At 44.1% G+C, this 25,678-nt stretch overlaps 1 protein-coding gene across 3 annotated transcripts; it reads right to left on the bottom strand.

Annotated features, from left to right (window-relative positions):
- Positions 1-4,477: 4,477 nt before the first annotated feature.
- CDCA4 (cell division cycle associated 4) lies at positions 4,478-25,678 on the bottom strand. Of its 3 annotated transcripts, none has more exons than XM_082275625.1 (3): positions 25,524-25,678; positions 5,457-5,694; positions 4,478-5,241 (listed from the first exon to the last, which is right to left on the bottom strand). In XM_082275625.1, the coding sequence occupies exon 3, from the start codon at positions 5,233-5,235 to the stop codon at positions 4,495-4,497; it is 741 nt and encodes a 246-aa protein (XP_082131751.1). In that variant the 5' UTR covers positions 5,236-5,241; positions 5,457-5,694; positions 25,524-25,678; the 3' UTR covers positions 4,478-4,494. The 3 variants fall into 3 exon arrangements, with proteins under 3 accessions (XP_082131751.1, XP_082131752.1, XP_082131750.1); XM_082275626.1 differs by having other exon boundaries at positions 5,457-5,689; XM_082275624.1 differs by lacking the exon at positions 5,457-5,694.

Below are 25,678 nucleotides of genomic sequence, written 5' to 3'. Positions count from 1 at the left end.
AAAGAGGAAGTAACTCTTCCTTTTTTAGTTTTTTCTTCCCTGCAAAGTAAATGCATAATGTGCTAGTATGCATCACATACTAGCACATTGTGACACTCCAAACGAAGCCCTCGTCCTCCCCGCTTCAGCCGTCTTCCTTCCTGGTCTGCGGACTCGGGCTATGCTACTGGTTGGGAGCTGCATAACGTCACATAAGCGTGCAGGAGCCACCGGTCACAACATGGGTGGCCGTTTCTTCAGAGCACATGCGCCAACGCCATAATCGGCTGCATGAAATTTAAATATCTCCTAAACGGTGCAAGTTTAGGAGACATTTACAGTACCTATAGGTAAGCCTTATTAAAAGGGTTACCTATAGGTAAACGTTATAAGAGTGGGTTTACAACCACTTTAACTAGAAGATAGAGAAAGGTCAGGGAGGAGAACAGTATGCTCCGGTTTTTCTCTTTGATTTGTAACCTCTATTGTGTCAGGCTCAGTGGGAGACTCTAGGTTTCTGCCTAGAGAGCAACCATATATGCATACAATGGTCATGAACTGTATTACCCTACATATGAAAATGCAAAAGGTGTCTTTTCCTCCCCCAATTCTACAGAGACCAAAGTGCAAAAACTTACTACGAACCATTGGAAGTCTCATTTTTAAGCCTCATGCACACTGTATGCTCTTGATGTTTTTTCCTCCTACAGGCGCTTAGCAGCAACAGAAGCAGTGTACAAAGTTGCATTTTGCATGGACGTTAATGCGCATTAGCACAGGTTCCTGCATCTGGCGTTTTCTATTGGCCAGGATTCCAGCCATCACAATGCAATAATGCGGGAACGCGCCTAGCAGTAATGCACGTTAAAGTGCATTTCAGTGTTTTTGGAGTTTGAGCATAAACGCACAAGTGACATTTTATTCTGCCTGTAAACTCAACTCTAAAATGTCTATATTGTGCATGTACACATAGGCCAGCATGGAGGCTAGTTAATAGGCAGTAAAAAAAAAAAATTATCTCAAAGCAGCTGCAGTGTGCATGAGGTCTTATAATTGCAATAAACTGCCTTAGGGCTCTTTCACACGGGCTTTCCGTGTGAAAGGTCCGCTGCGGGACTTTTTTTTTTTTTTCACGGAGCGGATGACATTTCTGTCATCCGCTCCGTAGGTCCGCATATCATCCCATCCGTTTGCGGATGATATGCGGACCTAATGTAAGTCTATGGGGATTGCGGATGTCAGCGGTTCCTTCCTTTCCGTTTTTTGAACGGAACAAAAATAGGATTTTTTCAGTTCCAAAAAACGGAACAGAACTGACAGGAGGAAAATCGGATGTCAGCAGATGGTATTCCGCTGACATCCGCAATGCCAGACTTACATTATGTCCGCAAATCATCCGCAAAAAAATAGGATGATTTGCGGACATACGGAGCGCCCGTGTGAAAGAGCCCTTAAGCAAACCGTTTGCTGCGTTATTAAGCATCACTGCTGTTTGCAATATAAAGTTAATAATGTCACTAAGGGGGGGGGGGCTCCCACACTTTATTTGCTAGTGAGGCAGCCCAACAATGGAACTGGCCAATAGGAATGCATTGGGATTGGAGGGGCAGGCGAGCTTAGACACTACCAGTGGGTGTCAAAGCTTTGTCCGATCAGATCAACCCTGCCTTTATTTGCATAGATTTTATTTGCCCCTCTGATTTGCAGACATCCCTTTTCCCTTACCTGCCAGCACCTTTTTTGTTCAGACTACAGTAAAAGGTCATTAGTACTGCCTGTCAGGTAACTAAATAAAACTCAGTTATAATGGACATGCCAGATACAGCAATGCCAATAACTGAATCTGAGCCTCACAAAAGATGTCAAGACACAAATGAATGCAACTCTAATCCTAATAATTTTATTTTTCAAAAGCAAGCAGTGTAAGTACCTGAATGTGTATCTTTTGTCCCTGCAGAACCAATGCAGTCATGTGCTGAAAAGACGCATGCTGATAGGAGAAAATAACAGTGACAAATATCACCGTGTGGCTTCTCCTTTCACAGTCCAGTCATAAGCCGGGGTAGGTCCAAAAATACCTGGGCTCAGAGGGTTTAATGATGGATAGAAAACACTGAAGTTGTCAGCTAAAGGCGGACTTGGTATTTTAGGTTTTAATGGGCTATTTTTTTTGGTCTTATTATTTTGGCTGGAGTTCTGCCTTAAGCCAACAAGTTTGCAATTTTATGAATACATCCCGAGACAACACATTTCAATGGCACAGCAAGTAACGGATACAAAAAAAACACTGTACATGTAATTTCACAAACATATGAAATCTTTAGTCACTAAGCGTAAAAAACACTCTAGAACGAATGTAAAAAATATATATAGATTTCTTCTATATATAATAATAAAAAAAAAAAAAAAAAAAAAAAAGGGATGCAATGGGCCTTAAATATTTAGAATAAGGACAGTTTGCAGCAACTAATTTCATGACCATTTAGCTTCTGATTGCAGTAATATGCCCATTACAGTTGGACAATGTTCCTATAGCTTTAAAATTGATCACCAATCTCCACTGCCAGACTGTTATGGTCACAAATACATTTAAAGCAAAACTAAACCCATCAGTTTAACAGTTTAAAAATAAATAAAGTTACATTTCCAGCAGGAATGCTGTCACATTTGTTTGCTCCAAACCAAACTGTCAAGCTTATCAAATGACTGGTGTCATAACTAATCACATGTGCAGCATCATGGCAGTTGCATGTCAAACAGAGGCCAAGATGGCAGCTTCCATGGCTAAAAATTAGTTTAAAGTGAAACTTTACCTATAACAACTTGCTTCTTGATGGAGGCTGCCATTTTGCTGAAGCCCAGAGCCCCCCAAAACAGCAGTAAATCAAAGTGGAAATAAACCCATTGATTTAATGGTTTCAAAAAAAATTACATTCCTGTAATGCCGGATTTGCCAACTGTCACATTTGCTTGTGTCCTCAACCAACTGTCAAACCCTCAAATAGCTGGTGTCCTAACTGATCACATGTGCAGCACCATGACAGTTGCAGTTTAAACAGAAGCAGCTTCCTTGGCTGTAAAGGATAGGAGGGTTTAATTCCGCTTTAAGGCTGTCAGCAGATCGGTCTCTACAAACTCAGCAGTGCCTAAAAATTAGCAATTGAGCGTGTGCAGAGAAGGGAAAGACCGCGTATTACTGAATTTTAAACAGTATAGACAGCAATTTTTAAATGTTTTACATTGCTATACCTGCAAAATTGGCCATCCTGAAGTGATGTAGCAGGACTTCATTTTCTGACTAAAGTTCCACTTCAATTGTGCTTTAAATGTATTTTATCCCAGTTTTGATAAATTCAATTCTTGACTAGAACCTCTCATGATAATTATTTTATGCTTACTATGATAAAAAGGTAAACATCATTAATTATCCGGAAAAGATCACCACTTTTGGTGTCAATTACCTAGTTCAAGGAGTAACAGTCTACAGTAAACCCCACAAAAATTATCTTTCAATAGTTTCCTCTAACTGAAAGCCAATATCTGAGTAGATGCTATGTTACAGCACACTCTTTGCATTAATACATATTCCCATGGTCATACTACTACGATTAAAAGCTCTTCCACAGACAGAGAATGCTGGGAGTATGGGGGGCTGCAGTTGGGAGTCTAGAAGGTTGATTTAGTCATGCAGTGCAAATAGGATGTGCACAGTGCAGTAACCCCATCAGCCACATTCCAATTTTCCACATACAAAATCAGTGAAAAAGGTGAAGCCTCATTGGTTGCTGTGTGAGTAACTGTGCCCTTACTGAATAATCTCATTGAGTACTTTGGAAAAGATTATAAAAAAAGTGGAACATGGGTGTTTTTTTTTTTTTTGGTAAATGTATCTAAAGAATACACTTGTACTATAAAATTGTACAGTTTCTGTATAAAAATAAATACTGCAGATTAGTATAGTACTAAATTATTTTACATCAAAAAGATATGCATGATGCACGTTTCCCTTTCGAAGAACGGAATAATACTTGTTACACAGTATGGCTTGGTTTGAACAAACGCGTAAATCGAAGAAAAAAAAAAAAAGTCAAATTATTGCTTTTTTTTTTTTTTTTAAACAAGTTGTAAATCCTTTACTGAGGCATTGTATTGGATTTACTTGATGCACCGTATACATGCAAATATCCTGAGTGCGCTAAATTTACCATATAAAAAAAAGATCATGCCACAGTAAACATGACTGTCATGTCAACTGTGTGCGATATGGACCAAGTTGCACAACATATTGCCAATTATGTTAAAAAAGAAAATAAATTGTTCATACCATGGTAGATATTTTTCTATAAAAAAGTTTGCTCGGTTTCAAACAGATGACATGTTTTTACCACTATAAAATATTTTAGGAGCCCCATCAAATAATATTTTTTTCATGTAACATGCTAAATTGGGGACTATGTTAGGGTGAACTTATACATTTATGGCAAAAAAAGAAAAAAAAAAAAAAAAAAAAAAAACTCATGATTCCACCAAGATCTCCACAATATGGTCTATCTCATTCATCTCTGCTTTGCAGTGACTGTGTGGAGCTGCCTGAGGGGACAAGTTATCCAACATGTCACAATGACCCAATTTAGAATTTCCCATCATTCCCGTTAGTACAGTATCGAGATCGTAGTATGAAGTGTCCACTTCTGAAAATAGTTCTTCCATAGCGCTTGGGTTTCTGTTCTCCAAAGATTCAAAAATATGGTCTATAGACTTCTGCAAGTGTGCCTTGTTTTCCTGGGGGCTCTCAACCTCCCAGAATACAGGAGAGTTCTGCAAAACCTTTACTGGAGGCACCGTTGTTAGTTCAGAGATCTCCTGGGTCTCTTGGACCTCAATTTCTTCACTGTATGTGATGTAGCCATCTTCAATGTGTTTTGATTCATCTTGCTCTCTGGAGGACCGGCAGAGAACATCTGTGGAAACTAGACGCTCTAAAGGAGCCGGGTGATCTGGTTTGTGGTCGTGAAAGACTGGCCAGCTGCCGTCCTGCGTCATCTCCTCTTGTATTTGTCGTACCGTGTTGGCAATGAGCACTGAACGACACAGATTTGGTTCAACCAGCATATGGCAAAGCTGGAGTTTTACAAGAGACATATCCAAGAGTGACTGGCGCTCAAGGGTGTAAGATGGAACAGTTTTCAATTCAACCAAAGACCCGTCAATTTCTTCAGGGTCAAGGCACTTCCTCTTGATTCCTCGAGTAAACATTGTAATCTGTAAAAGGTATAAAGAACAAAAATGTATAAATGCAAAGCAAACATTTAAATTAAGTACTGTGTAACAGACAATAAACACGTTCAAATAAAATTGAGAAGTTTGAAAAAAAAAAAAAAAAAAAAAAAAAAAAATTGTAGGACTAAAAAAATTAAACACACAGGCTGGTAATGTGATCACAACCACTTAATTTTTAATATATATCAAACGTATACCTCTTGAGAAGGCAATTACAATGTTTTCTCCGGGTGTGTAATGCACCAGTAATGAAAAGTGGCATAAAACTTTGGCACAGTCCATTTCTAGGCCAATGACAGCTACAGCCTGTACTGGAGAATGCATGATGCGTTAGAAATTCTGGATCCACTGCACAGTTAAGCACTATGGATGATCCTCAATTGAGAAGTTTTTAAATGACAAGGCATCAGGAAACACCAGAGTCTTAACTCTGCACTGTACAAAAAACGAAAATAAAGCAGTTAGTTAATATACAGAAAACCTATGCCTGAAAACAAAAACAAACCATAGCACAACCAAGTTGAAGCAGAAATGTTTATAGCTCCGCTACATACGAGATTTTACAATCCTGTTGCTGTCTTAAGCCTCATACACACGATCAGATTATCTGACGAATGGTCGTCTGTTTTTTGTTGCATGCTATAGTCTCATATCAAAATTGAAGAAGAGGTTACTTTCATATGAAAATTCTCGGACAGAACTCAAGTTCAGAAGTGACGTCTTGTGTTAATTGTTTTGTATGTATTCTTTCATTTCCGAGCATGCGTTGTCTTGCTCTTACAATTTTTTTCGGACAAACTGTACTAAATTAAATGGAGAGAGATCAAGAAAAAAAAAAAGTGTATAGCCTGCACATTCAGCTTTTGTCATACGAAAATTCAGAAATCGGCTGTCGAAAGCACCATACCAACGATCCGAAATTGGCAGATCATTCGTCAGACGAAATTTTACTTCAGATTTTTTTTATCGTGTGTACGGGCCTTAGACAACCACAGCTACTTTCTTGCAGCTGACGGCATGCACTGCATCAAGAAAAAGATCTCACAGCGGCCAATACCACACCAATGAACCTTTGCTCTAAATCGCAAATCAATACTGCAGGTGTAAATATACAATGCACACAAAAACGATCAAATCTTTTGCAGAGGGCTAATTCACAAAACACAAATGCTCTGATTTAACATGCAGGCAGCTGTCAGTCTTTGTTTGCAGTGCACTGCAGTGAGGGGGTGCTGTGATTTAAAAAAAAACACATCTCACGATTTAGTCCCCGTTCACACTAAGGCGACCTGGTCGCCTCACAGGTCGCCTCCCATAGGGAAGCTGCGGACCTGTTCTAATAGGAGCGACACAATTCGCTCCGACTTAGAAAAAGGGTCCAGATCTTCTTTGGGGCGACCAGGAGGCGACCGCCATAGACTTCAATGTTATGAAGTCCGTGGCGGCCGCTCCGAGGTCGCGGCGCGCTGCGACCTCTGAGTCGCCCCTATGTGAACGGAGCCTTACCATCTTTTAAACTGTCTTTATAGTATCACTTTATTCATATCTGCGTAAAGCAGCATGGTGCCCTGTGACATGGGATGCCTTCCCCAGTGCACTGCAGTAAGAGGTTACATTTCTTCATTTTACTGCAGCTCACCCCACCTGCCAGCTATCGCAGTGTTAATGGGGCACATAGAAAACAGTTTTCTAGGTGCCCTGGAAGTGACTAGCATTGATCCAGCATGGAAAAAAAATCAGTCACTCAAGTCCTAAATGGAAACGTCCTCATTTGTACTAGAAAAGCTCCATAATGGGGCGGATTTACTAAAACTGGAGAGTGCAAAATCTGATGCAGCTCTGCAAAGAAACCAATCAGGCTTTTTTTTGTCAAGGCTTAATTGAACAATATGAAGTTAGAAGCCGATTGGCTACCATGCACAGCTCTACCAGATTTTGCAATTTACTTGATAAAGCTCTCTCAAAATGTAGATAAGGAAATTTTGCTTTTAAATGTAGTTGTCCGCAGTATTTAGCTGTCAAAATAAAATAGTGGGAAAATTATTTGAACCCCTGCAGATTTTGTAAATTTGCCCACTTATAAAGGGTCTATCATTTTTATCATGTGTATTTTAAATGAGACCGAATATCAACCAAAAAAAAAAATCTAGAAAAAAAAAAAACAAAAAAACACACGATAGATAAAATGTTATAGAGTTACAGTTCAGTGAGTAAAAATGGGGATTTTTGAACAAACCATAAAATCCATTTCTGAGTTCATTGACAGACACAGCTTTCCATTATTCAGAACCATAGGGTTATATTGCTCCCTACAGGAGTAGGAAACTAGTCAGAAAAAAAGACTTGGCTACACCTATGGGCAGTCCCAGATGGTATACTCCTCCTCTCTGCTATAGGCCTTCAGTTTAGTAACAAAGGAGTGTCAGAAGTATTACAACTCCATAGAGGGGTCGGTGCTGTGTCCGTCAATGAAAACTGGATTTTATGGTTAAGTACAAAAACCTACCGTTAGTATACTAGTAACGGATTTTCTATGAACACTTCTAGGACGGCAACATGTGAGAGATAAGAGGCTCCACCCCTACAGGAAAATCAATTACAGCTTGTTAAAAGGCCCCACCTTCCCCTTGTCCGTCAGTAATGGAAAAGTAGCTTTCCAACCAATATACAAAAGACGTCACGTAGTTATTCATTAACTTACCTTTTTTTTTCACCTCCCCTTTTTACAGGGTGGGAAGTAGGCCTGCCGTCCTGGAAGGGTTCATAGAAAATCGGTTACCGGTATACTAACGGTAGGTTTTCGCATTCCCCTTCCAGGGCGGCAACATGTGAGAGAATAAAGGAACCCCTGCAGGCCTACGTTAGGGCGGGACCACTGCCTGTAGAAAACCTTTCAGCCAAAGGCAAGGTCTTGTTGAGATTGTACTTTCACACGGTAGTGTTTTAGGAAAGTGTCATGGCTCGACCAGATGGCTGCATTGCAGAACTGTTTCCGAGAAGTTCCAGCTGTTTCGGCCCAGGCCGTTGGCGGGGCTCTTGAGTGTGCTTTCAGCTTTGCTGGAAACCGAACATCTGCAAACTCCCAAGACCTGTTGATGGCTTGTCTAGTTCACCTATGGACTGAGGTTTTGAAGCCTGCAGTCCTCTTCTATGATCAGAAGATGATTAGATCCCCTAAACTCCCTGGTCTACTGTAACTAAGTGAGGAGGCACCTCCTGATATGTAAACAGTGAACTTTCTTTTCTTTTTTTCGTTCTTAGGGTTAACAAAGGATGGTAAATTTCTTGCTTCCTGAGAAAGAAAAAAATGCTACCTAGGGCAGATATCAGGGATCTGGCCAGAGAATACTCCTAATGGCTGGAATACACGATAAGAAAATCAGCCGAAAATTTCCGTTCAGCGAGCGATCGGCCGATATTCTACTCGTTAATGCCCAGGCATCAATGAGCGATATCGATATGTGAACGAAAAATACCGTTTGAAAAATCCGAAAAATTCGGTCGTCTCGTTTGCGTATGAACGATATTCTATACTTTGGTGTTGAGGTCGTTGAGGTTTCGATGGTCGGCGGGCAACGGTCGGGCGATATTCAGACCGTGCATGTTGGCAACGTTTTCGACCGACAAATACTTTTTCAAAAGTCGGTGGTCGAATGATCAGGCGATATTCTAATCGTGTATTCACACCATTAGAATATTAAACACACATGATTCTTTTATAGAAAGATCTTAAAAAACACTTATTCTCCTGGCTCTGGTGACCGTTAGCAGGAAAGTTAGTTTTGAGGACCAAAATTTTAAGGGAACCTCTTCTATAGGTTCACCAAGGACTGGACTATTATATACCCAAAAGTACAGCAAAACCTATGACTTTCACCACAACTAAATGTTGTCTTGTCAGTTGTGAGGTTTGTTCTCTATACTCAAAGAACTCCTTATAGCTCCTTTCTGCTTAATGGCAGGCAGGGCTCGGTAAATGAATGTTTTTGACCATTTTGTAAGAATTAGGTGCCTTCCCGATGTCTGCAAACATAGTCCACTGCCTATAGATCCAGCCGCCATAGAAGATAAGCGGGAGTGAACTAAGCAACTTCGATACCATTCGGTGTCCTTTATGGTACTGATGGGGGATATCTCCACCTTTGTACATCTAATGGGTCGGGTATACGGGTCAAATAGATTCTGATACCTCCTCCTTGGTTACCCTACCCCTATGAACCAAGTTCTTAAGGGAAAAGGAGGATATTTTATAACCTTCTAGGGTCCTGTGTATTGCCGAGGCCTGGCAAGGTACCTTCATATAACAATCATAACAGAAAGATACAAACTCCCAAGTTTTTTGTATTTTTGATCATCAGCCAAGTATAGTTATATGGCAGAAAGACACTAGACTGCTACGTTGTGCATTTTCTGATTGAATAAGTTATTACTGTACCTTGTTGACAAAGTCGCTAGACTCCGAGGCCGCTCTGTGCAGCGCGATTTCAGCGGGGCTTGCACATGACTTCTCTAATGGAAGTCAATGCGAGTCGCCCCCTAAGTAACTCCGGAACCTTCCCCCCCCCCCCCTTTTCGGAACGACTCGAGTCGCTCCAACTGGAAACGGTTCATTTCCACTGAGTGGAGCGACACCTGTCAGGCTGCTAAGTCGCCTGAGAAGTTGCCCCAGTGTGAACCGGGACTTAATGCTGTGCATTCCTAAATGGTGACATGGTATTACTAGCAGCCGTTACCACTACCTTCGTATGAGTAGGTGTAATTATCCCACACACAGGTGGGAATCCAAGTCTCCAAACATCTACGGTCTTAACAAGCACAGACCTGTAGATCATTTAACTCAGCCTCAGGGAGGTTTTGGAGACAATCTTTGCTTGGAGGCAATCAGGCACCATAAGGACTATCCATTAAAATCCAGTTTAATATATGTAGCTGTTTAATATAGGTTTTTGGCCCCAAAAACTTCAAACAGAGTTGCAGAAATTAATGCATCTAATCCATCGCGGGGTGGGCGGTAGCGCTGGGAAACAAAAAAAAACAGAGGGGTCTGCTGAGTGAGGCCCCGCACATAGGGACGGCCCTCCAAGGGCCCGCAGAGGTGGTCTCCCACTGCTATCACCTTTCTGAAGCGGGTAGTCCCGCAGGCAGAATCCCTGGGGCCCCACAACACCTACTGGCGGCTAAAGCCGAACCACCCACACAGCACCGCCCCTCTGGAAAGGAGGGGCCAGGCTCAGCCGCCTGATCTAGTAGGCCCCCCCAAGTCGCGAGACCATCCCAGGGAGTACCCGCGCACCACTTACCGTCCAAGGAGGAGGGAATTAGCCATTAACTTACCAGTCCAGCGTGCGGGTAACAATCCTAAGACAGAACCTCCTTACCACCGAAGTGGGGGGCCGTCGGCCAAGATAACACTGACAGACTCTCGGCGCCCTGTCACATGTGTCCCCGCGAGACGTTTACCTCACCGGTTGCTAAGCGACAGCCAAGAAACCTTAGGGATTTAGAGAAGATCTGTAAAGAGTGGACCAAAATCCCTCCCGAGATGTGTGCAAACCTGGTCACCAACTAGAAGACACATCTTACCTCTTTACTTGCCAACAAGGTTTTCTCCACCAAGTACCAAATCATGTTTTACTCACTGAACTGCAACTCCATTTAGAACATCTGTATCATTTGTTTTTTTCTGGATTTTTGGTTGATATTCTGTCTCTATCATTTAAAATACACATATGATAAAAATTATAATTTCTTTGCGTGTAAGTGGGTAAACTTAAAAATCTGCAGGGGATAAAATAGTTAGTTATTTTCCCCACTGTACGTAAACTGCGATGTAACAGAATACAAGACAACTACTCAAAAGTGAACTCCCAGTAACAAGAATACAGAAATGGTATACAGTACATAAGATATTGATGGGACAAACATCAGACCAACAACTGCATGATGAGCACGTCAGTCATTTATTTTTAACTGACTTGTAGTTCTTCATTCCAAATATTCCTTTAAATTACCCTGTGTCCAGACTATGCACACCTGTGGTAATTTTCTGAACAAGAAAACGTTAGCCCTTTTGCTAGTTACAGGCGTTTTTGTGCGAGCGTTTTTAGGTTGACTAGTAACCAATGGAAATAAAATAAAAACGCCTGTAATCTGCCCCAAAAAAGAAGCTCAAGTACTTTGAGCGTTGGGCGTTTTGCTTAAAACGTCAAAACGCTCAGATGTGAACAGGGGCCATTGAAATGAATAGGATTTGTCTTGTTGGGCTTTTTTGAGCTGATCCTAGAGCACAAAAACTCCCCAAAAACGCCTACATGTGAACTTCGCCTTACTGTCCATAAACTGGGTACCGGTGCACTTTAATCCAACTCCCTCCCTTCAAATTAAAGTGATATTAAAGTCTGTTTTTTTTTTGTTTAAAAATAACAAACATGTTATACATACCTGCTCTGTATAATGGCTTTGCACCGATCAGCCTACATCCTCCTCTTCTCAGGTTCCTCACTGGTACCCCTGCCCCTCCCTCATGCCGAGTGTCCCCACAGCAAGCAGTTTGCTATGGGGGCATCTGAGCCGAGCCACTACACTGTGTCCATTCAGACACAGAGACATGGCTCAGCCCCCACCCCCTCTCTTCATTGGCTCACTGACTAATTGACAGCAGCAGGAATCAATGGCGCCCACTCCTGTGTCTTAACCAATCAGAAGGGAGAAACAGCCGAGACTCTAGTGCAACATCCCTGGATTGAGATGGAGCTCAGGCAAGTATTAAAGAGGAAGTAAACCCTCCTCTGCAACATGTACCATTAGGGAGATATTTACCTTACATGCATCCAGTGACGTCACTGGCGCATGCGCTCTGAAGGAACGCTGGTGCCGTTCCTTCAGAACTCCGTGCCCGTCGGCTCCCGTGGGAGTGACGTCACCGCGGCTCCGGCCAATAAGATGGCCGGATGCCACGATCCTAGAAGACGGGCGACTGGACATGTTGCCCGTCATACAGGTAAGCGGCCGGCACGGGCTCCTTCTAAGGTAAGTATTTCATAATGAGCTAGTATGCGGTGCATACCAGCTCATTATGTGTTTGTCTTTCAGGGTGGGAAAAAAAAAAAAAAAAAAAAAGGGGTTTACAACCTCTTTAAGCTGCACACAGAAGTTTTTTTTTTTTTTTTTAATCTTAATGCAAAGAATGCATTAGGATTAAAAAAAAAAAAAAAACCCTTCTGCCTTTAGAACCACTTTAAGTGACACTGCCCAATCTGCCATGCTGATAACACACAGAAATGATGGAGGTGTAATATTGAGCTGACAAATTACCAGCACAGGACACAAAATGAGCACATTTATGTAAAATAGCGAAGAGGGATGGGATGATGCACGGAAGCATTTCAAAAGTTCACCATATAAACAGCTGTTGTAAATGCAAGTAGTATGTTGTAGATTCCGCATAGCAGTATTGGCAAATTAAAGAATTCAGAAATTGTTCAGTAACTTGGCAATTACGGTTAATTTTAGTAGATTTCACACTTTGTCTGGGATGCTTGGATTGTTAAAGGGTAAACATGTTTACTTGTCAGCTCCCTCCATTGTGGTGAAGTTGTACGGCAAGTCTGAAGCAGCAGCTCAGAACAGAAGTTTACTGTTCTTGCTTTTCCAACAAACCAGCCAAGGAATCAGATTACATGTGACGCAGAGCCTACAGTTCTTCCTAGAAAAGCTACACGAGGAACTGTCTGTTTCACTGTACCCAAAAAATCTGAATATTGTGAAACCTGGTCATTTAAACAAGGTTTTATTCCAGAATATCAAAACTGCAGGCCACACTGGCAACTGGATGGTATAAATGAGGAAAATAAACTTATTGTAAAAATGCTGTGATTTTTTTATAATATGAAATTTTTTTGTAAACTTTAGCTTTACCAAGTCCTTCACAGATATCTTATAGGCGACATGTCCACTTGGAGTACTTACATTCCTCTACGATAAAGATCTGATAAATCCATCTCCCTTTGCCTGCTACCTAAGGGACTGCGTTCACTCCTTGCTCTGCTGGCTTCACTTTGAAAGCTGCCTACTGACATTCTACAGAGCAGTTCTTTGAGCACCGGGGGATTTTTAAAAATGTTTTTAATACCTGTCAGAAAGCATAAAAGATAAGTGAAAACATCAGGCTCCACTGACAGACTGTAAAATGTAGGACATGCAATGGAAAATGGTATCCAAGTATGCAGGACACAATCAGCTTTCAGTATCGCATGATCTGCTGTTCTGACAACCGAATCAATTTTTTTTTTTTTTAGTAAACATGACACGCCTCCGGAGTAAGTTAGACTTTTAGTGGCTTTTACATACTTCGATAAATTATAACTTTCAACCAAAACGAAAAACTCATCCAGTCAACGACTCAATCGATCAATATACCACAGACAGGGAAGTGTATTTCAATTGATAGTGACAATATAATCATTAGAATAAGATAGAAACTTCTTTAAAATCGTATCTGTTTACACCATGAAATCTCATAACCTGACTGAAGAAAATAGGTTTAAATTCATGATGTCGTATCTGTGGTGCTGATTAATGCAAAACGCTTGATGACATTTCATTCTGGCCAAACTAGTTTGATGGAATCTGAAATCGATTGCAGAGGAAAGCTATGGCTATTTGATCGAATTCCGAACTGCACACTGACCGGGTAAAAAAAAAAAAAAAAAACACCCGCATACAATGCAAGATTTATGGCCACTATAGAATATATTTTTTTCATACTAACAGAAGAAAAATCCTTACCTGGTCTTGCACTGCTTCTACCAGAAGGTAGAGAGAAGCAAACTGTTTATGAACAAAGCTCATAGTAAACTTTCTCTAAGCCCACAGAGGCCATATATTTAAAAAGACACACTGGTGAAGATAAAAAAAATACCCCCAACCATGGTGACCTAGAATGTATTAGGCTCCGTTCACACATGGGCAATTTGAATTGTGGGCACGGTCACCGCAATCCCAGAATTGCAGGACATATTTGCAATGCCATTATTTGTTAATGCCACCCCAAGTGAGGTACGATTTTTCCATGATTGTCGAGTGACAAAATGCGCTAAAAATTGCAGCAAAAAACAAACAAAAACCCAGCCTAAATACACAATGTCAACGCATTCCTGTTTGATTTACATACGATTCAGTGTGGTGTATTTGAACTCGTTCATTCTGAAGGGGTTCAAATTGCACCAAAAGGAGTGCATGCACTCCTTCTGGAAACCCACTACAACTAGATTGAATGGTACTTTTGTACCATGCAAGCCAGTGCAGGCAAACGCATGTGTATGCAACCTGCATTTGGGGTGTCATTAACTCATCATTGATACCCATTGATTTTTGACTTACCGAAAAATCAATTTTTTTTTTTTTTTTTTATGTTCATTGACGGACCAATCTTAACCATTGGTTTATACTGCCCCCTACAGAGTAGGACACTAGGCAGAATAAAAAATCTGGCTATACTCCCTCTCTCTGCTATAGGTACTCAGTTACAAGCAGTGTCAGAAGAACTACAACTCCACAGAGGGGTGGATGCTGTGTCCGTCAATGATCAGAGAAATGGATTTTACGATAAGTCAAAAATCCCATTTTCTCTTTCGTTCATTGACGGGCAGCTCCTGATCTTCTTAACCATTGGGATGTCCTAAAGCAGTGTTAAACATGAGGGGTGGGAACAGCGAAAAAAAAAAAACTCCCAAGACAAACGATACCAATCAATTAAACAGGAGCTCACCTGAAAAAATATACACCCATAATACACCCTCAAAGAGCACCAGGTTCCTCTAAAAAGCAGCCAGCAAAACCTTGCGGCTAAAGGAAGCATCCGCAGATGCCAACACATCCACTTTATAGAACTTTGTGAAAGTGTGCACTGAGGACCAGGTGGCTGCCTTACAAATCTGCGTCACTGACCCCTGATGACGGAAAGCTCAGGAGGCATTGAGCGTTCCAGTAGACTGCGCCTTCACAGGGAAAGGAGGAACCTGACCCTTGATGGAATAGACCTGAACCACTGTCTCTCAGATCCATCTGGAAATGGTCACAGAGGAAGTGGACAACCCTTTCCGAGGTCCCTCTGTGAGAACAAATAGTGAGCCTGACTTCCTAAAAAGCTCCGTAGCTGCCAGGTACACCCTTGTTGCTGGTCCACATCCAAGGCACGCAAAGCAGTTTCCTTCGGAGGTTTTGCCCTGGGACACAGGGAATGCAATATCATGCATTCACTCAAATAAAAAAAAAAAAATCAGACAACCTGAGGAAGAAAACGGACAGGGGCGAAGAACCACCAAGGTAGGTGGACAGGATAACGCCGCCAATTCCTATACCCTGCGCACAGAGAAGCCATCAAAAAAGGCCACCTTCTGGGACAGCATAATAAGCAGGGGAATCTCCTGAAAATTCTCAAAAAGGAGGCTTCTTGAAGACATAGTACCAAGTTGAGGTCCCAAGGCAGCAACAGAGATCGCACTGGAGAGGTCAATTGCCTAACTCCTTGAAGAAAAGGGCGTTGAAAGACGACTGCTAAAGCTGGATACACACTATCCAACTTTTGTGGTTAGATTTCCTTCAGATTTACCTTTCTATGTAGTGCAAGGGCCTGCCAGATTGCATACAAAATGAAAGTGTTTAGGTTTGACCTCATATTATATGGTTTTGGTAAGTCTAAAAGAAAAAGTCTTCAGAAAATCTTATAGTGTGTATGGCCCGTTAAGACCGACACCTGACAGTATTCAAGACCAGTTTCTGCTTGCAGGGGCCTCATATGGAACCGTGCAAACAGAACTCAAAACCACCAAAACCTTACAAAAAAAAAAAAAAAGTAGACACCATCAGTTCCAGCACTCGCATGCAAGTCCGGAGGGATGACCATCTGCTGGACAGCAGTAGACGAATTGCAGCCTGCAGTTTCTGGAGTTTATCCAGAGGAAGGAGCACTCTGGCTAAGGCAGAGTCAGACCCAGATAGTCCAGCTTTGTGGACAGAACCAGAGCAGACTTCTGAAAAATTCAGAATCCAGTCAAACTCCCTCAAAGCTCATATGGTAATTTCCAGGTTTTCCACTAGAGCAGGAAGATAATCTGCTCGCAGTAGGTTGTCCAAGTAGCCCAGAACCGCTATCCCCAATTGGCATAACAATGCTGGCACCAGGGCCAACACTTTCCTGAAGACCCAAGGAGCAGAGGCGAGACCAAAGGGTAATGCCACAAACTGATAATGCTCCGCTCCCACGGCAAAGCGGTGATCGACACATATTGGAATGTGAAAGTAAAGCCCCGTACACACGTACCGAATGTCGGCCGAACGATCGGCCGTCTTTTGTCCAGGGCTCTCCTGTCAGTTGAAAAGTGCTAAAGACTGCACACGAATTTTGTCGGCCAACAACAGCCGACTGCAGAAGTGATGTCATGTGATGGTTAACTTTCCGTGTGTTTTTTCTTTTCTGAGCATGCCCAGTCTTGCAAATCTGCTGTGTCGGCTGAATTCTGTACTGACTGGCGAACAATCGGCCGTTCTGGTGACGGCCAACAAAAATTTTAAAGTCTGCACGCCAGATTCTGTTCGCCTGAAAATTCGCTGTCAGTTGTCGGAAGCATCATACTAACAAGCCGGCTGATCGTTAGGCGGCCGAATATTTACGGCCGACAATCGCTACGCGTGTACGGGGCTTAAGCCTCCTTGATGTCGATGGAGGCAAGAAAATCCCCAATGCAGGGAAGCCATCACCATGCAAATGGACTCCATTCTGACACCAGGGCAATAGTGAAAATCGGCCTCAGTGCTGAACCAGCCAGGGCCACAGCCTCCATCTTCCTGTCAGCCGGGTCCTTAAAGGCCGGGACTCTTCAACTGAAATCATGGTTGCCTTGTTTAATCTGGAAACTGGATGGTCCACCACCCAAACAGTCCATTTCTTAAGAAGAGACTCACAGGTGTATCGCCTAGCAACTCGCTTAGGGACCCCGAGGGGACGCTTTGGTTCTCCCCACTCTTTGGTGACAATTCTTTTAAAATAGGAGAGGAAAGGGAACACCTTTGCCGCTCTGGGTGGCTAGTGAGGGCGAAAGGGAACCTGCGCCTCTGTTCGCAGTCGCGACCTCCAAATTTAAGTCTCAAGCACAGATACAACCAGTACCTCCACCAGCGCCTTTTCGTGCAAGGTTGTAGAAGTGGAGAAATCCTCTTTACTATCTGTAAGCCAAATCAGGTTTAGGATCTAATGAGACTGATTGGACAGGGAAGGTGGGGGGCGCTTTATGTGTGCCCACCGGGGGAGGACCGCCCTCAGTGCATCGATGGACGGGACCCAGAGGGCCCCACAGCCCCAGAGAGGAGGATGGGGAATTTGCTCCAAAGACTCCATGAGATACCAGGGGGGACCCCAAAAAAAAAAAATGTACAACCCCCACCGCTCTGGCAGCACCACCCGGTTGCCAGTCACAGATCCCCAATCGATCCTCAGCAGAGGGGGAGAGGACCCCACCAGACTCCTCAACCCCTCAGAAACCAGGAGAATCTGCACTGCATGAGCAGGAAACGCAAGGACCCAAGAGTCAGCACCTAGGTAAGAGGAGGGGTTCCCACTGCCTAAAATGGCACCCAGAAGGCTCCACATACATGGTTACTGCCGGTTTCAATGGCAGACTACCACAAACATGGTCGCCGTGCATTGCAGCACAAGGCTACAACAAAATGGCAGCGCTACGAGGCTCCCAGGTGGGATCCCTAGGCCTCAAGGGCAAGCTCAGTCAGAAGGGGGGGGCCCTGGTAGGAGCCCCACCAGGTACAGCCCCCCCCCCGCACAGCCGATTGTCCGGGGGACCCCCCGTCCCCATAGCCCCCTGCCTCCACCCCAGGACGACGACCAGACCAGCCACACAGCCCTAGCATAAGGGGGGTGGGGGGGAGTAGATTAAGGTGGGTGCCCGATAGGAAGGAGGGCAACCCAGGGGTTTGACAGACCCCATGGAGTGGCCCACGTCCACCCCTAAACCCTCCAGAGGGAGGGCTACTCACCAACATACCAGAAACCAGGCAGGCACCGCTCCAGACAGAATCCCTCGCAATCTAAATGGGGGGCTATCACCCTGAGGAACGCTGCGAGTCAGGCTGAGACCCGGTAGCTTGTGACCTTTGCGAGGTGTTTAACTTGCAGGCCAGCCCCCGTCCAGTGGGGCTATGTCGGGACCTGACCTAGCACGGAGCTGAGGTCTGCGCACACTCGCTAGCCAGACTGGGATGACCACTGGATCTAGATTATCCAGCCAGTCGACCAGTCCGGCAGTTGATTGTAGATCTCACAGGAAAAAAAAAAAAATTTGCCAGGACCAGAGATCCTAGCAAAGAACTAGGTCCTTACTCCTGACTAGGCAGAAAAAATAGAGTACCTATAGCAGAGAGAGGGAACACCCCCTGGAACTGCCCATGGGCATAATCAAACTTGTATTCTGCCTCGTGTCCTACTCCTGTAGGGGGCAGTATAACCCAATAGTTAAGATCAGGAGCTGTAACCGTCAATGAAGGAAAGAAAAAACAATTTTTGGTTTTGAATTGATTGGGGAAGGGTTAGAATCCTTGTCAAGTTTTTACAGTTTGTTTCCTTGCTAGGGTGATGCGCTCTATTTATCCTGCTGGATATAGCATGGAAGGAATGGAACCCCTGTCAGGTTTTGTTGCTGTGTTCCTGCTAAAAAGATGCACCTCTCCATTTCTCCTGGTGACTTATTCAAAGTAATGGGAAATCCAAATTTTTATAGTTGTCAGAGCAATAAATGGAGGGGGAAATCCTTCAATGAGGACATTTGTTCTAAGATAGGAATTCTGTTCAGGAAGTTATGATTGTGGGTGCAATGCAGGACTCTTGCAGACTGTGTAAGCTGTCTGGTCATACACCATATACAAGTTACACACTAACATGAAGCATTAATGAACTTCCACAGAGCTCATCATTGAGAACTCAATGAATGACTCGGCTGGGCAGGAGGAGCCCAGTACGGTCATGTTCTTTGCAAATTGTGACAGAGCAGGGGGGAGAAGATCCCCCATCGCAAGTTACAAAGGGGAGCCGGGAGGAGAGGAGGGGATGGGCTGCATGGGTCAGTGGATTTGTAACATGTTACACTCTGTAACATGTAAAACCTATATTCAAAAGGTGAACTTATTTAAAAATATAAATAAAAGCCTTACTAAAATAAAGCCCAGTAACCCAATACCCACAAGCTACTTGGCATAGGCTTACCTTTGGAAGTACAGCTCTGTAACTTCATTGCTCCCTACCTTCTCCAGAGAGGGGGAATTTTTTTTTATTTTCTTTTTTTAAAGGAGGTTTGCTTTCTGCACCAACTGTAGTATGTCCTCAACTCCTGCTGCCTGTAATATTCACTAGCCTAGTGCCGCTCTGATGTCTGCCCCCTTTGGCAATCAAAACCCAAAACAGATAGGCACCAAATCGTGGATGCTTGTACTCCAAGTGGAAGTTTACATCCCACACAATGGGAAGCGTGTCATCTGGTGCCAGAAGAGGGCTGGCGCCATCTTTGTCCTCCTGCGCCTACTATACAGGGGACCTGCCTAAAGGTTCTATATTGCTGGAAAAATGTGGGAAGAAACCCCCATGGGGGACCGATGACAATCAGTTCATTACCACATCAGAAGGAACAGGTTAATAAAAGCATTGAGCTGCTGGAGTTGCCTGTTATCCAACAAGTGGCAAAGTCTAGCACGTCTCCAGGTGAAAGGCCAGGTAAACAACTTGATCAGGAACACAGGCACACCATGGCCTGGTCACCTGAGGGGGACCAGACAACCACAATTATCAGAGCCAAGGGAAACAAAACATGAGGAAGTGTACTACTGGAAACAAAACTACTTATGGAGGAGGATCTATTTAATCTTTTTGAAGGTGGAGCTAGTTATCTCTCAAGTAGCTGCCGTGGAAGATGATTTGGGAAAACCCTTCATTACTCTATCCAAAATGAAAGTAGGTTGACTTTAGTTTTACTTTATAGAGGAACTTCACTCTCTGCCTTACCGGTTATCCAGGTTGGTAAATTCACTAACTCGCCTATCCAGCTGATCCAGTATTTTCTTGCTGTGATCAGCTGTGCTGATGCCACGAGCTTCGTCCTGCATTTACCATCTTTGTTCCTGGGAAAATCTTGTGTGCCTCTTCCTGATTCAACCAGCCTTAACCCTTTTTGATACACACCAGAGTCAGACCCACCCTCTTCCAGCTGCGGCAAACAGGATGCGAAGCACCCTGGGATATGTAATGTACATATCTCAGAAGGCTTCAGACCTGTGAAAAATGGCAGCTGGGGGTGATTGGAAGTGTGGGGGAACAACTCTAAAACTGAAGAGGAAAGGAAGCATTGATGCCCAGTAGGGCTGAAACAACTAATCGACTAAATCGATAATAATCGATAATAACAATCGTTGTCAACGATTGTCATTATCGATTAGTTGCTCCGTCGATTAGTTGTGCTGCATTGTGAACTTTCCCCGCTTGTCAGCGAGCTGTCTGCAGTGTGAAGCCGACGGCTATCTCTCTCTCTCACAGCTCTGCACTTCCGTGACTTCCCCCCTCCTCCCCCCTCCCTTCTCCTCCCTCCTCCCCCCTCCTTTCCTCTCTGCCTTTCCTCTCCGCCCTCTTGCTGATGTCAGTGAGGGAGTGAGTCAGATCGAGGGGAGGCAGAAAAGAGCACAGAAGCAGCAGAAGTTAACGTGAGTGCCGAGATTAGAGCTACAGTGTCCTGTCCATGCAATGCAGCCTGCAAAAAATATAATAAAAGCTTCTCCAGATAAGAGTTAATATTCCTTATAAAGTGCAATATTCTAATAGAAAAATAAGTGATTAAAAACGTCCATATAGCACATATAGGGGGTCTTTCTATGCTGCCTATTTCATATCTATGGCTGACATTGATGTTTTTATTCACTTATTTTTCTATTATAATATTGCACCTTATAAGGAATATTAACTCTTTTATCTAGATAAGCATTTATTATATTATTTACAGTATATAGGAGCTTAATTAAGAAGAAAAAAAAAAAAGTTTTGGTATAAGTCCCGGTTCACATTTGTGCGATGCGGGAAGGCTGCGAATATGCAGCGTGTTCCCGCATCGCATCCACACAAGAGGCAGTTCACACTGCCATATGCGATACGCAGGGGGTGTCAATTAAATGTTAACGACACCCCCAGTTTGATCGCATATCGCAGTGCGATCTGACAGCTCGCACAGGATCGGATCGCACAAGTGTGAACCACTGTGCGATCCGATCCTGAGGCGGCTCAAAAAATGCCTCATGTGCGAGTTTGCTGCGGATGCGCTGCGAATTCAGCCATACAAAGTGTATGGCTGAACTCGCATCCGCACAGGAGATCGCATGTAATTTAGGAGCAGTGCGCTCCGAATTACATGCGATCTCGCAAACCGCACAAGTGTGAACCAGCACTAAGTGCTGGTTCACACTACTGCGGGTGCGCTGATTCGCACTGCACCCGCACAAAAGTCGCACATGACCCTTTTTTTCAGCCGCATCAGGATCGGATCGCGCAGTGGTTCACACTTGTGCGATCCGATCCTGTGCGAACTGTCAGATCGCACTGCGATATGCGATCAAACTGGGGGTGTCGTTAACATTTAATTGACACCCCTGCGTATCGCATATGGCAGTGTGAACTGCCTCTTGTGCGGATGCGATGCGGGAACAGGCATATTGAGTTTTTTTTATTATTTTATCCGATTAATCGATTAATCGAAAAAATAATCGGCAACTAATCGATTATTAAAATAATCGTTAGTTGCAGCCCTAATGCCCAGTGTGTCCAGGAGTGAAAGCTAAGAGTAACAATGAAAACCAAAAAGGTATTGAACATAGAATTCCTGGGTAAAACTGAACTATCCTTAAAAGCTAATATCTTTAGGTTTTCTTTGGACCAAGCTGATTTAAACAAACTGTATCCTTCACTAAGTGCTGCACTGGCTCTAAACGCTGTATGTACCGCATGTGTCTCTTAAGCTATACACAGTGCTGGGTTCCGATTGTGAGAGACTCTTGTCTCACACCTGGAAAAAAACAGCGTTGGTTTGAGCAGCGCTCAGCCATTTACAAGCAGCTTCACAGAATACAAAGCTGGCTATGAATGGCTGAGCACTGCTCAGACCCCCCCCCCCCCCCCAAGCCTGTGTACATAAGCTTTTACAGATGTTTTTAGAAGAGGCATGTTTACAGGCTGAGAGGAAAAAAAAAAAAAAAAAACAAACTCCACCAGCATGCATTCAGGAGAAGAGCTTTTGTGCAGAAAAATGCATCTACACGCACTTAAACGCAAGATGTGCATAGTGCTTGAGTGTTCATTCCAATGACAAGAATAAAATTACGCATTAAGCAGCTGAATGGTATCATATGTGTCCATGCACATTAGGACGTTTAGTGGCATATTTTAAAGGATAAGTTCACCTCTTTAAAACACAAAAATGATAAAACGAACATCGTTTTGCAGGTATTTTTTACACTTGGAGCCTGGAAAGCATTGCACCCATGATCAGCAGATCGCAGATGCCATGCAGGACTCTTGCAGACTTCTCAGTGCATCTGCTTGTTTGTACGGGCAAGCAGATAGGCAGTGACAGGAAGAATTATTAAACTACCACAGCGCCCTGGTAGATCATTAAATCTACAAATCAGTAGCCGCAAAGGCTGTCAGGACTCGTAGCTTCCCATTCATAGATGGCTGTTTTTCAAACAGTCTGGAGAAGATACCTGCCCACTGTCACCCTTTAATATTGCGCACACCCGTGTAAAGGAGGCAAATTACATGAATTTACATAGGGGACGCTTTAAAATCCTTCACAGATTACCATTTTATATTTACACGCTCGCTCGCAGTAAAACCTAGCATGTGTGGGATGATCACTGTTTGCGTGCAGGACCGACGTGTGTTTGCCTTTGCACATAAGCACAGGGGCTTTTTACACTGTATTCATATTTTCTGATCACTTTTATTGCAAGGAACGTACACATTCTTGTGACAGGTACTCCAAAAGCATTTGATCACACCAAGATTGGTGAGATCAAATACTTTGATTTTTAAAAATGGCACAGTGTACATCTGTGTATCCCAGAAGTAGAATAATGTAATCACTTCCGGGTTACTTTAGAGCCCAACAAAGCTGATCCGGTCTTTGCTGGGCTGTACAATTAGCTGGCGAATGGGAGATTCTGATACAGCCGTGGAAGACAGAGGGAGGGGCATCTTACTTAGCCCCTAGGTTTGCTTTACCAAGAGAACCTACCGCCGGTGTTCCGTGAGAATTACCTACCCGTGAGAAAAACCTACCCCTCGTCACTTCCGGTTCACGGCACTGTATGGAATGCAGCGGTTACATTAAAACAGCGGGCCTGCAATACGAATCATCTCCGCTCCTGTGCCTGTCACTTCCCTGCTCTCGGCAAGTAAATATAAAAGCGGCGGCGGGTGTATGTAAACATAAATCACGGACACGCCAGCCGCTTTTATATTTACTTGCCGTGAGCAGGGAAGTGACAGGCACAGGAGCGGAGATGACTCGTATTGCAGCCCCGCTGTTTTATTTAACTGCCGCGTGGGTATGTTTTTTCCACGGTACACCGTGCTATTTCCATACTAGTGCGCATGCGCACTAGTCTGCTCCTCTGTTCTCCCTTTAGGTATCCGGCCCTGTGAGCATGCGCACTGCTGCGCTGCTCAGCTGCTCCTGGCCGGAAGTGACGAGGGGTAGGTCATTCTCACGGAACACCGGTTCTAAAAACACTCGGACATCATCCCGGAATAACCATTTAAAGAGAATTACTGGTACGTCTCTGGTCTGCAAGCGGTTAAAGCCCAGTGTGCATGGACCCTAAAAGGCATTCACAGGAGAAGGCGCGTGTGTGCAGGTGTAATTGCTATGGGCATGTAATAATTACAATGCCCCCCCCCCCTTAAAGAGCAGTCCCCTTTACTGTACAGCAGTCCCCTTTCCATTACAGTGACCCCCCCTTTCTGTACATATCAGTCCCCTTTACATTACAGCGACCCCCCTTACTGTACAGATAAGTCCCCTTTACATTACAGCGACCCCCCTTACTGTACAGATCAGTCCCCTTTACATTACAGCGACCCCCCTTACTGTACAGAGCAGTCCCCTTTACATTACAGTGACCCCCCCCCCCTTACTGTACAGAGCAATCCCCTTCACAGAACAAGTAGAATTCCAGCCTGCTGCACCTAACTTGCCTTAAACATGTCCCCTCCCCACACCTATCTTGTGTAAGAAAGATGTATTAGTACCCTTTACATTACAGTCCCCTCCCCCTTACATTAATAAAAAAAAAGGGGCAGTGTGATGTAAAGGGGGCTGTAAAGACACTGATATAAAAGGGGGGGGGGGGGGGAGCGGAGGACAGACTCTTAATAGTCCTTCCCCCTGAAAATTGGCTACTGTTAAACCAGTCCCTGGTGACAAAAAGGTTGGGGACCGCCACCATAGCACACCCATTGTTAGCACCCCCTCCTGTCCAATGCAGCCACCGCTGACTGACCCAGGGAAGAGGGATCATGTGACCAGAGCAGCCTGAATAAAAAGGTAAGTACATACATCTTTGTTACACAACATAGGTGTCTGGGGTGGGGGGGTTTAAGGCCAGTTAGGAGCACCAGGCTGGAATTCTACTTGCACTGTGATGTTGGGAAACAAAGATGAAGGCCAATGCTGGGAAGTCTGGCTGAGATCCCTCCCTGATGGAGTGCCCAGGACAAAGAAGAGAGCAGCAGATGACTCAGAGCAGCACCCTTCTGACTCACCCTCCTGGGGGTGACACCACACTCAGCCCTGACACCCAGTATTACCTTATTCTAGGCATTAGAAATACAAATCTGTATTGATAGAAGACACAAAACCTTCCTGGTCACGTGGGTGGTTTCCCTCCTGCAGGCAGATGAATGGAACATCCGGGCCTCCGCCGGTGACGTCATCGCATAGCTGCTCGATGACTATAGAGAGGGGAGACGCCATTTTGGATTCGTCCATTGTGATTCTTTCCCTTTACACTCAGAATATACGGCCCTGAGCCCCCCGTCTAACACTTCCAGTACATAAATACAAAGCAGAGCGGTCTACCGCCAGAGAGCAGGCCGCAGCCAGCCCCGGCTATCCGGAGCGGCTTCCCTCACACAGCCCGGCCCTTATTCCAATCATACTCACCGTACGGTGTCAGCCCGGGTCACCGGAGGACGGCATACACTCGCAGGGGGGAGTCCCGGTGGATGGGTGAAGACGGTATCCTGTGGCGGCGGAGGGGAAAGCCGGGGGACTGCCTTCTCCCGCTCTCTGCTCCGGGAAGGGAAGAGGCAGCACTC

This window comes from Pelophylax lessonae, assembly GCF_965119305.1.
Source record: "Pelophylax lessonae genome assembly, chromosome: 13".
NCBI classification, from domain to species: Eukaryota; Metazoa; Chordata; class Amphibia; order Anura; family Ranidae; genus Pelophylax; species Pelophylax lessonae.
Note: the sequence above shows the minus strand (reverse complement) of the source record. Positions and strands in the feature narration are given on the sequence as shown.

Coding starts and splice junctions, on each gene's coding strand:
- CDCA4 (XM_082275625.1), bottom strand. CDS start 5,235: ATGTTTACTCGAGGAATCAAGAGGAAGTGCCTTGACCCTGAAGAAATT.